General features: G+C 41.7%; 1 protein-coding gene across 3 annotated transcripts in view; it reads left to right on the top strand.

The window, feature by feature from the left end:
• Window positions 1-11,447, top strand: part of PRIMA1 (proline rich membrane anchor 1) — a 47,727-nt gene extending 36,280 nt beyond the window's left edge. The window contains exons 5-6 of one of the 3 annotated variants that reach the window (XR_009745177.1): window positions 5,135-5,362; window positions 7,013-11,447. Coding sequence is in view for 2 of the 3 variants with exons in the window: in XM_061463892.1 (XP_061319876.1) it covers window positions 7,013-7,112 (100 nt within the window). In the remaining variant the exon portion in view is untranslated. Of the gene's footprint in view, window positions 1-5,134; window positions 6,402-7,012 lie in introns of those variants that run through there. The other 2 variants (XM_061463892.1, XM_061463890.1) reach the window with 2 other exon arrangements.
• Window positions 11,448-12,837: the final 1,390 nt, after the last annotated feature.

Below are 12,837 nucleotides of genomic sequence, written 5' to 3'. Positions count from 1 at the left end.
TCCCTTCAGTTGCTCTGAGCCCTGAGAAGCAAGCTGAACTGAAGTCCCTCCTCAGAAATTGTGCAGTCACAATTGTCTAAAGCCAATTGCTCCCAAAATCACTCCCCAAAAGCCAATTGGTCTCTAAAGCCAAACAGCCCTAAACTGCACAAAACCAAGTCTTTGTGTAGACATCAAGGTATTTGACGGACTTGCTGAGTGCTCTGCCTCTGCATGGATTTGCCCCATTTGCACACCTAGAGCACGGGAAATCTGTGACCACCCTATGCTGTCCACTTAAAGTGAGTTTGCATTTATCTTGTAAAGAGCAGGGTCTGGCTCTGCAGACTCTTCTTTGTGAGTGAAGTCAGAAGCTTGGAAATTAGTGGTCTTGCTGTAGTAGGTGGCAGAGACAGATTGCCTCAAATGCAAAGTGAGCTAGATTGTTGCAAAGGACAGTTCATTTTACAGGTTTTTATTTTCTTCTCAGCTCTTTACATTTGTTTGTGTTGCAGACACTTCTATTAAAGACGTTTCTATGCCAGAATATCTGCAGAAATGTTGGTTCATCTGCACAGAAGTTAATCATAACTATGTAAATAATTTTGTGAAATTCTGTTTAAATGATTCTGTGAAACAGCAGTAGCCTTGTTCTGCAGGGATCAAGTCTGTCATTCAGGTTGTTGCCTATGTTAGCGAGGGAAGAAATAGCAAGGTAGTTATCTACATTCAGCAAAAATCTGGGCACCAAGTAGCACAGATCAGCTTTGTTTGGGGGATGGAAAAGTCCATTGCCTAAAATGGCAATATCTACAGTCACTTGGCTGGTGAGAGGCATACTGTCCGAGACAGCAAGAGAGCAATGAAGAGCAGCCCTTGCTCATCTCCTCTCCCTGCCCCTTATTATTCCAACCCCACATTTTCCAGCACTATTGCTCATCCTGACCTTGAGCACAGGACATCAACAGCCAGCCAATTTATAGGGATGGTATTCCTGCGCCTTTTCCCACCTCTACTTTCCCATGCAATATTAATACATTTTTCGCAAGGACAACTTCTAATTGGGAACCCAGGTAAATAGTCTTTTACTGGCCTCACTGTAGCTGAGCAGAAGCAGGTAGGTAGTTATCATGTCTTGTTCAATGTATATGTTTAGATGTGTTGTCTATATAAAAAAAGCAAGGTATTGATCAGGATTGATACAGATGGGCCCTTGAAAGCCGTGTTTCTCCAGATTTCCTAATACATGTTTGTCAAGCACTTTGAGTAGTGATAGGTGTTGCTCAGTCTGTTTCAGAAGGACTAGAGAATTTTAAGAGAAAGGTCTCTGGGCTTCCACTGGTAGTTTTGTATTTCTGAGTGGGACATAAGCAGAGGAGTGTTTGTTGCCTTCATGCCAGCACCTGTGAGAATGTACATGTCTCACTTTTGCGTGTGTCACACGTGTGCAGAAACGAAATCTCAGACTTGCATAGTCATTCAGCTTGTGGCACAAAAGCCCAGGGATTGTGCACAGTCCAGTTTGGGGGCAGCCTTAAATTGCTGTCCAGCATTACACAGTCTCCATGACTTTGATTTAGTCAGATGCATAATGCCAGTAATACATCCAGTCTGCTCTTGTGTGGAAGATGTTCACAGAGGGGCTCCAGGAAATGGTATTTTCTTCCCACTTCTGATCTGCACAAAATGGCGGGGGGGGGGGGAAGCAGGAGAGTGTACTGCTTTCATTATCAGCAGTTACCCATTCCCAGCCACCATCCAGACCCAGTTGCCATAGAAGAGCAACGCACCCTGTGTCCAGCTCTGACCATAGGTATTTCCTTGATCGCTGAGAATCAATCCCAGGGAAACTGAGGCTGCACCTGAAAAGATTTCTCCTGTTACACTGGTTGTTTAAGTTCCCTGAAGCAGTTGATATTCCATCTTTGATATTTCAGGATGGCAGCCGAGACATCTGAGTAACATGGAGCTGGAGCAAGGCTCTTGAGTTACCCTGTCTATCCCCGGTATTGTGGGCGCTGTGGCATTTGGTCCTTTCCGTAAACATATCAGTGTCCTTCTTGAAGCTGTATAGTTTTCCCGCTCTCCTTTTCCCTCTTCCAGCAGTCTCTGTTCAAACTGTTATTCTTCTGAGAGTAAAAGAAACTTTTCTGCATCTCCAGCCTAAATTTAGCTATGGGTTCTTCCTATTTCTTCCTTTCAAATGCCCTTTCTGGAGTTCCTGAGATCAATCCCATCCCCTCTTTCTTTTCATTATACTGGGTTTTTCAAGTTTGCTTATTGTCTTCTACAAGAAATAAGGACAGAAATTTGAGCTGTCTACTATTTGTAAATTATAGATGTGCAACAGAGTTACATATAATCTCTGTTATCTGGGTGCTACACATATACTGAGAAACCCAGGCTGTTTCTGCATTGCTCACTTAGCATGAGCTGAGCTCCGTGAGCACACCTTAGCTGCCTACACTGCTCTGTGGCAGGACAGGCCTTTGAGGAGCAGGAGTGTGCCCGGCTCACCCCCAAAGGGCACTGCCAGTGCACAGGCATGGCCACCCTCCAGACATGTTTTGGCTTTGTTCAAAGCAGGGTGCCTTCATTCCATGAATGTAATGTCTTTTTTTTTTCCATTTAGAGGCTTTTTGCCAGGCTGGAAGGCTGGTAACATAAGCTTATTTTTTACATTTGGCCCATTCATTTTTTTCCTTTTGTCATAAAAACATATTGACAGTGTATTCCGTGCTGAGAACGCCCAACAGATAATGGCAGCTGTAATATCCCTTCAGTCAATAAAACCTTTTAAAGCTCATTATAGGGAATGCAAAGAATCAGTTGTAATGTGAGGGGTCACTAAAAGTACTTTTATCAATTATGAGAGTTAATAGACCAGTATCCTAATAATAAAGCTACTTCTCTTCCTTAAGGTTGTTTCTGTGTAGGGGCGTAATTCTGAAGTCAGGTTAATTGAAGACTTAATAGGAAATGTAATTGTATCACCTTAGTCTCTCAGGACAGGTCTTCCTCTGTAATATCAAAACAAATCCTCCAGCAAAGTCTGTGGAATTACTCTGACTTTGCACTGCTGACAATAAATGAAGACTAAACCCCACTTCTTAAATTTCTCAGCAACCTACTGCAGTCTGAACAGGCCAGATCCTCCCTTCAGATAGACATCATTCAAAGGGGGAAGTTAGAATGTGACTCTCTTTCCATGACACCGAAAAGTCTCTCCAGAGAAATGTCCTTCTTTAACATGGGTCCCATATGTGTGGGCCATAGCACCAGACTGTCCAGCCCAGGTTAGTCATTAGGCAAGGCTTGTTGTGGGCAGCTGCATAAAATCTTATGGCTGTGTCCCAGAAGGCAATTGTTGTTAGTGCACTGAGCTCCTCTAGCAGGGGTCCTGTTCACAAACCAGTCTTAGAAAGTAAGTTTGCTTCTCCCATCAGATGCTGTCACAGGAACTGATTCAACTCTGAAGGCTGGTGGCCGGCATGAATCAAAGAGATGTTTGATGAACGTCCCCAGTACTGAGATGCAAACAGCCTCCATTCACATTCTCTATGTTCTTATAAACATTCAGGTTATTCAGAGAGATGGTCTAGTTATGGAATAACATTACAAAATTCATTCTTCCATTCCTTCCCTGTATCTGCTAACTCAGGATGTTTTTGAAGTGTTGACTGTAGCCCACATATCATCTCTTCTGGTCTACCAGCAGTGAAGTCTAGCCAAGAACTCTAAACATAGCTCCCATAGGTACTGCTAGCATCAAAGCTTAGGGGACGAAGCTGAGTGAAAATAGACTTACAGATACTTATCCTGTTTCTTGGGCAACTTTTGTAACCCATGAAGATGCTGCTGCAGCTGGATCTCTACTGGTATGTAACTAGCTTAGATATTTCTGCTGTGTGCTGGAGGCACATCAAGACAGACCAATCCAATGAAGCTAAGCAGCGTGTTGCATGAGACCCACATTTATAGAAAATAAACATGTCCAGTGAAGACAGGCTGAGAGAGTTGGGGTTGTTCAGCCTGGAGAAGAGAAGGCTCCAGGAGACCTTATACTAGCCTTTCACTACCCAAAAGGTAGTACCCAAAGGGGTCTACAAGAAAGCTGTAGAGAGACTTTTTACAAGGACATGTAGAGATAGGCTAATGGGTAATGGCTTTAAACTGGAAGAGGGTAGATTTAGATTAGATGTAAGGAAAATATGCTTCACTATGAGGGTGATGAGGCACTGGAAGAGTTCGCCCCAAAATGTTGTGGCCGCCCCATCCCTGGAAATGTGCAAGGCCAGGTTGGATGGGGCTTTGAGCAACCTGGTTTAGTGGAAAGTATCCCTGCCTGTGGCAGTGGGGATGGAACTAGATGATCTTTAAGGTCCCTTCCAACCCAAACTGTGCTATGATTCTATGAAAATTATTAATTTTTATGTGTTAATAGCTAATGAAATATTCATGATATGGAGAAGAGCTTTGAAGTCATTGCACATACAAGCAATACATCTTCAGCTCTCTGATTTTCTGATTTGCTTCTTCCCTTCTGCCACTTTGCCCCAGGGGTCAGCAGACACACATGTGACCTAGCCCATGCCACCACTGATGCAGGGGGGGCAGGCAAGCTGCAATGATGCTCGATGGTCTTATTCTCCTCAAAGCTTCAATAAGCCTATAAGTAACAAGGCATAATAAAGTCCTGTTTAAATGAAAAGTCTGGTCATCTTTTGTTTGAATATATATAGAGATTTGAAATATAGAGAGATTTTCTGAAGTGAGTGCAAGTGAGACATGAGGTGAAACCCTCCCCTAGTACTCTTATCAGACCTTACAGACAGGTCTACACCAAATTTACACCAGTAGCCAAAGCTGGCAGGGAGAGTTTCGTGAAATATACAGAGTTTTGTTACTAGACATGATAAAGGGTCAAAACCTCTGTTTCCTCTTGGAAGTTTTCTAAAGACAGTACATATAAATTATATTTGAAAGTGCATCGTTACATTCACCTTTACACAGGACTCTGCAGAGAACCGGTACAAGCCAATATGAATTTCTTTTATATATAAGATTTATAATGTGATCAGAACCTCATTTGAAATTTAAGTTTGACATGTGAAATACGCTATTAAATGGTGGTTTAATGCTTTCTTGATTTTAGGACTCATGCAAATTAATGCATGCATGGTGGAGAGGTCATTATGGACTCTGACGCATGATTTCAAGCATGTACTAAGCTGTACAGAGTTGCATGTTCCTTTCATTAACAGATGTTTGGCATGAAGAGAGCACCAATTTGTTTGCTAAACATCAAAGCACAGTGTGTAGCAAATCATACTGTAAAGCAATGCAAAGCACTTGTTAGCAAACAAGTTTCACCTGCCACCAAGTAAGTATGTCAGATATGAATAGTTCCCTACTCATTCCTTCATTAATTTGAAACATCCCTTTTACGAGTGAGGAGCAAACCTGGAATGGAAATGCATAAATACATGGCTATAGCACTTCATCTGAAAGGGGGCTTGGCGTATTGCATATAGGAAGGTGATGCATAATCTAACTCATCAGGCAGAAAATGGGATAAAAGCTTTCCCCTTGGTGTGTAAGAAGAAAACTTACATGTTTGGATATCAACAGTCAATGAAATTTGAGGTAAAAAAGAGTTAGTGACACACAGAGCTAATGGTACAAAAAAGAGCTACTGCCCTAATGTAAAAGGGCAGTTGAAAAATCACAGCAGGCCAAAATGATTTTGCATTTTTAAATACATAAGTCAATTTTAATCACTGTGACACGTGCATACAAGTCTCCCAAGCCATGCTTCCAAAGTGTGTTAGTGCCCCTGGTGTAGTAGCACCAGCAATCTCTGCCAATGTCTGCAGATAGGTCTTACCATCTTAGGAGAGTCTACAGACTGCCTGTGTCTGTGCTGGAAGACCAGCCTGGGGAAGGGAAAGAGCAAATGGCAGGTCTTGGGGAAGAGAAGCTGAAACAAAAAAGGGGGAGGAAAGGAAAAAAGATTTTCAGGAGAAAAGAAAGTTGATCTTGGAATCAGTTCTAGAAAAAAGGAAAAAGATAAAAATGAGAGGAAGACATTTTTAACATGAAGAAAGAAGAGGAAAGCTAGACAGGGAAAGAAAATGGAACTGAAAAGAGTAAGAGAAGTATTGCCATCAGATTCTCCATGCCTCTTGTCAGAGTTGCGGCAGGGTGGATGAGTGCTTTACAATGTCACGAAAGACAGGCACAGGACCTTGTGACAGATACAGACTGGCACAGCATGTTAATGGCTGAAAAACGGTTCAACAAACCCTTAGTCTCAACAACTCTTAGTCCCCCTTCCTTTCATCTCCATTCTCTAACAGCTGGAATCGTGGCTAATATTAACAAACCTTAACTCTTACTAGCTGAAAAGACACATATGTATCACAATCCTGTAACTCTCCATAAATCTTTCATTAATACTTTGCTGAAATTAAATACCATTAACCATTTTTTATTAATTGTTGTTTTCTTAAACTGTCAAGAAGAATAGCACAGACTGACTGTTGTATTACATTTATCTATAATTTTTGCTCTCAGAAGTTCCTTAAACTCAAGGCACTAATGTCTGCAATATCTGTGTGGAAAGCATAAAGCTTTTTCCTCCTTCTATGTTTAAAGCTTCAGCTTTAAATAAAGGTCTTTTGAGAAGTCATGGAGAAACACCTACATGATGTAACATGGTCTTTCAGGAAAATTTTGCTCAGGTCTCCCTTGTCAGAGTCACGTTAAAATCACAAATAAGACAATTTTGCTCCATGATGCGCAGATGCATGTTAGTTTTCTGTACTTGCTGGCCATTCCCTGAACTGTCTCACAATTAGCGTCAGTGGTTACCAAATGATTACCAGTGGCCACCAAACAAAATTAAAAAGGTGGTTGGTACTGGGGGCTGGTAACTTGCTTTCAATCTGTATTGACAAAGAAGATGTTTATCTCTGTCCTTTCTTCTCCCCACAACCCTGCCTATACATCACCGAACCTGGGATCACCCAAGGAAACCAATGAGAAAAGAAGAGAACGGGACCAGTCAGGCCGAATATGCAATGACCTCATCTCAAAACAACAAAACAGTTGATAACAATGCAGTTGTATAATCCCCAAAACCCCACAGGAGGTGGTAAACTTTCAAAGCACACACTCGGGAGTACGCAAGGTGGGTGAAATAAGGCAAAGAATGGAGTTCTGTGGCCAAGGTCTTCATTTCAGAAATAGCGCACGCATCAGTGATTCAGAAGAGTAAAGCAGGCTGCTCTACAGGCTTGCTGCTTCTCCAAAAGGAGGATAAACTTACCCACCCAGGCTGCCTGGAGAAAAGGCCTCACAAAGGCATAAGCATTGCATGCTGCATCTCGTGAAAGCTATGTCATGATGCCTCACGCTTCTTCTTCTCTTCCCCCCACTTTTAAGTGTGAATTCAGTGTCCAAAAAAAGCTGCTGAGGTAGGATCTTTTGAAGAGAACATGGTCTGCCAGAGTGACAGCAGCTTATTATAAATGGGTCTGAGGGCCAAGGGTGTGAGGTGTCACCTACATGCTTCTCCAGCCTGTGCAGTTCTGTATGCTTATAATTCATTCTTATCATTCTTATTATTTCATTATTAAAAGAGAACAAAGGTTACTGTAAAGCCACTGAGCAACCAAAAATTGCATGAACTTGTGACTTACCCCAGGAAATTGATCCGCGGTGTGCTGACTATGCAATTTCCATGGCTGAAGACTTTGCAGGCAAAAGAAATCAAAATGTAAGATTTTAGCAGTTAGCATTGCTGTGGAAAGAGAGATGTTATTAAGTGGTGCTTTGAATGTTATTACTTCATAATCATCCTCTATTTTTGCATCACATATTTTAATCTTTAAAAAAGTTTTCCTTTGTGAAGTTCTACATGTTTCTCTGTGTTTGCATCATGCTGATTCCCCAGGGGAACACCTACAGGAAAGTTGTTTACATCTTGACATGAGCATTTGGGCAGGATTATGTTGAAAGGACTAGCAGTGCTTTCAAGTCCTCTTCATCCACTGATTAGTGTTGTTTCCTGAAAGTGTTGAGTCTCCTGAACTGACCCACTGAGGACATTGTAGTTCTGCCTTGGAGGACCACTTCTGAGGGTCTGATAAGCTGTTTGTGCCCATTTTAACTCAGTCTCTGAGTCCCCTGGGCAGAGACTGCTGTTGTGCCAAATTCAGTTTAACAGCTTAGTGTTCTACTTTCCATGATGTGGATTGCAGACTACTTAAAGAAAGCTGAATCCACCCAAATTCATTTCACATAAGATCTCAGGTTAGACTCAGTAAATAACCCTTAAGATAAAGGCAGTGAGACTAGCCAAGATGCTGGTCTTTCCACGCCTCCTGAAAACTTTCCTTTTTTTCCACCTCTGTGTCTATGTCTCCATTTACCTCTGTGCTGAAAGTAGTGATGCAGTGAAAGACAGATTTCCACCCTGGCTTCTTGTCTGGATATTAAGCTTTGATACCACTCAGTCTCCATGTCTGTGAGTAACTCCCAGGCAGGCACCCAACCAGTCTCACTGCAGGATGTGGCTGTGCCCTGGCTGCCACATCCCTCAATACTGAAACACACCGATACTTTCAGTTTTATATAAGGATGTGCCTGAACTGCAGAAACCAGACCTTGATTTTGAACGCATTCCTGTCTGTGGTTGGTCTGTTGCCGGGAGTAGGGCTTGACCTGATGGTAGAGGAAGATGATGTTCTGCAGACCTTCCCCAGTATAGCTCTAGGATGTTCAAATCAGCAGTTTCAGCTCAGGCCCATCTGTAGTTTTCTATTACCTTTTGAACAATAGGGTGTATGTAAATATAAGTATCATTTCAATGATAAAATGAAATGCTGCTATATACTGCTGTTGAGGAATATATGGAGTTATTAAGTTAGCTTTTTAGTCTGTCATCACTATGTAAAAGTTTAGCTATATAAAATTATTTTTTAAAGATTAGACTTTCTTGAGAAGTGAATGAAATTACAAAAGTGAAAGGGAATAAGTAACCCTTTGCCCAAGAGTATGATCATTCCCTGCCATACTCACGTTGTGTGCTTGCACAAGACACAGTGATATGTTCTTAGATCCCAAGTGGGATTAAAATGACAGAATTTACACTAGTAAAGTGTATCCCAAATGTTAATTGCCTAAAGCACTAAGTCCCTAAATACTATAACAAAAATATCACAAGTATATTTCAGGAATATATTTTAATCTATAACATTTATTTTGGTGTAGTTACTTACATTTGCCTTTCTGTTTTTTACTGCAGTTGTTTCTGCCTAAACATGGCATAGTTTGAGACTGGTTGCATGTTTAGCTGAGAGTATAAAGTATGAGTGCAGTTGAGTTCAGCATGATACGCTCAGGATTAGCACTTTCTCCTAAAGGTTGTTGATTTTAATTATTTCCTAATACAGCTTTAAAGGCATGTTCTGTAAGGCCAAAATCACAAAAGGGATTTGTAGGTCATTATGTCTATCAAAATGTGTCTGTTTTTGCAAGAGACAGTCTAAAGAGATGATCACGGACACTGTCTGATTTTGAGTTTTGTCAATGGCAAAATGTTCTCTCTAGAGAAAACCCTGGAGCATGACATAACACAAAAAAACCCACCCCAGGTCCCATGAGGTTTTCCTCAGGAGAACATAAACAGTAAAAACTCCACGGAGAGCAGGGAGGCAGAGCATTTCAAGGAGCAGCACATGAGGACTAGGATTTATTTTCAGCTCTGCCACTGATCAGCTGTTTACTAGCAAGTAGTTTTGCCTCCCTGTGCCTCAATTTACCCATCCGTATAATCAAGATAAGATAAAAATACCAGCTCTGTGGCAGTATTTTGAGAAATAAAGATGTAGCTTATTTGCATAGGCAGATACACACTATCCTTATATCCAACCTGCTATTAAATAAATGTATTTGGGTACATAATCACCATAATATTTCTTAAACAAACGTTGTCCAGTGTGCTTTTATAATCCATTGGCCACAGAAGAGCAGCAGTAGACAGGCTGAAAGCTGCTACTCTGCTTGTCCAGAGCTTTTGCTTTCAACACTGACACAGCTGCATGGCAAATCTTGCACAGGGTAGTGGGGTTTTTTTTGCCTTTAGATTCCTGCCCAAGTACAGTTGACTACATTGCACCAAAATGTACGGTGATCTACAGAAAGTCACTTGGAAAAGCATACTGGAAGCAAATGCAAGTCCTCAGAAAAGAGGGGCTAGAACAGCAGTGTCACTGAGGAATGATTTCTAAAGTTTGCTGGTATGGTTTCAGGTCATGTTTGACTCTCTACAGACTACTTGCAAAGGTCTTCTAAAAGAGGCTTCTGTGCTTCTTTACTGAGCTATAATTAAATGCAAAGGGAAAGGAACAGGCTTGATGGATAAGGGCTTCACTAAGCAGTGACCCTGCATGTGGGGAACTGGCAATCGAAGATGCAGCTTTACAAGTATTTTGAGTTTCTTTTTAGCCACCAGAATATCAGGGGTGGAAAGGTCCTGCATAGCTCCATTCACAGAATAGCCAGATCCCCAGCAGATGCAAAGGTGGCCAGTTTCTATGCAGAAGCTAACTGATCTGCTCTGACCACTTCCAGACAGACTCAACACACTGCTGTGTTCAGTCTGAGGGTGAGCATCAACTCAATTTCTTCTCAAGGATCACCACTAACAGACACACACAGGGAATGCACTTTAAGGGCCTAAGCTGCAAAGTGTTGAGTTTTTTCAGCCCTTAGCAACGCCGAGAAGGTAGAGCTGAAGCTCCAGCCCTGCCACCCTACCTAGCTCAGACCCGATACAGCGGTGTGCCCAGGAAAGTATCTGTACCTTGGATAGATGATGCGAAAACAGACAAGGAAAGAGGAAAGATCTATTAAGTATAAGATATAAATATATTGATATGTATCTATACAGAGACCTAATTGTCCAGTCTTGCATGCCATATGGTCACAGCATGTGAAGCGAGTGTGGGCCTCCTGCTTCAACCAGGTCATGACCATAGATGCTGCCAAACAATGGAGAATCAGGCCTATGGTAGATATGTATTTACAATACTCCCTGCACCTGTACAAACAGAAATATGTAATTCTAAACTGCAAAATATTGTGTTTAAATCAGTGCATGAATGTAAATATTCTAAGATCTGCCTTCTTAACTGTGTACCACATGTACAGATGAAAATGAATATTGTTTATAGGAAATCTGTATCAGTGGTTAAATGACTAAAGAGAAAAAAAATATCAGAATTAATGTTGTCATGTTTCTCAAACAAGCCATTAATGTATATTTAGTATTTAAGGATATTGCTCAATAAGTATGTTCCGTACCAAAAACTGTGTTGCATATACAGATTGTGCAGTACCCTATTTTAAAAAGGCACCACAATTAATTTTTATTTTAAATAAAAATGTACTTGTAAAAAGTTTCTTGTGTCCTGTTGGTTATGATGTTGAGATCAGTCTGCACATTGAAGAGAAATGTTGAAGGGAAGAATGGCTTCAGGGTCTTTTACTGCCCAAATTAATTCTGCTTCCTGAAATACTTTCTGTTCTGGTTTTGGAGAAGCTTGTAGCTCCTGCTCAAAACTGTGTCTGGCTGGGGTTTGGTTCTGTCTGGCCTAATCCTGCAGTTTTAGTCCCAGATATGTGCACTGCTGGTGCTTCATAAGTGAAGGAAGTGCACTCGTATATTCCTGCAGCTCCCCAGAGCTCAAGAAACCCCTTATTTTTATGCCAAAAGTGCTGTAAGTTTCCCTAACAACATACTCTGCTTTTAGACTGATTGATCTTTTACATTATACTCTGTACCATGCTTTATTTTGGTACAAGAGATAATGTGCACCATTTCTAACTCCCTGTGTGGACTTCACCCTCACCTTTCCACACAGTAAGAAAAGCAAATTATAGACCAGTCTTTAAGGAGATCAACACTGACTTGCAGTGATTAAACCTGGATCCTTTGGTGGTTCTTCTCCTCTTCACCACTCGCAGTTTTATGCCTTTACCAGAGAGAGGTGAAAAGCACAGTCTGTGTGAGGTCCTCTGAAGCCAAGGAGCCATCACAACATGAATCCTCCTTCCCAGCAGAACTCTTCCTTCCCCATCCATAGAAGAAGCCTAAAGTAACTCCCCAGGGTGCACCAGGTGCCTAAGTGAGGTCAGCTCAGCTGGAGAGGGAGGGTATTGTTTTAAACGGGGAGGCAGCTTGGTTTTCTTTAATTCTTGTGACCACTGAGAAAGAAAATGCCTCTGGAAGGCACTGCCCCCTGCTTTAGGCATCAAAGTTGCCAGGTCAACATCTGTACCTCCAGACAGCATTACTTTGAAGAAGACTGCTATAACTGGGAAGAGACCGCTGGGAAACCAGTCTGCAGGAAAAGGTAGGGCACAGCCCCAGTGAAATTCAGGTGAGGTTCCACAAGTCCTACTGACGGTGAAGATATCAGCCCAGAATTCAGTGCCATTTGTCTGAGATCTCATCATGCTTTTGTCATTGTCACAGGAATCAATAATGCATGTTAAAATACGACCCAAGTGCTGGTGCTCTTCAGCAGGCAATGGGAGTATTATGTGCAAACCTGATTAGTCCAGAGCACAGCAGAAGAGCTCCAAACCTAAAACCAGGGTTGTGTCTTGAGCATAGCTGAAAACACTGCTAAATAATATGAGTCACAGCATCTTGCCATGCTGAAGAGCCTGGTGTTGCTTGGTGTGCTCTTCCTCCATTGCACAATCACTGGGAACCAACATTATGATACGAAGACAGAAATTCGATTACTGATGTTTAGTATTATTTGGAGAGGGAGCAAGAGATTT

The sequence above is a fragment of the Pezoporus flaviventris genome, unplaced genomic scaffold (assembly GCF_033815535.1).
Source record: "Pezoporus flaviventris isolate CSIRO_AGI_PZ_B2104156 unplaced genomic scaffold, CSIRO_AGI_Pfla_v1 ptg000036l, whole genome shotgun sequence".
NCBI lineage: Eukaryota > Metazoa > Chordata > Aves > Psittaciformes > Psittacidae > Pezoporus > Pezoporus flaviventris.
The sequence above is the reverse complement of the archived record's forward strand: the minus strand, read 5'-3'. Positions and strand labels throughout refer to the sequence as shown.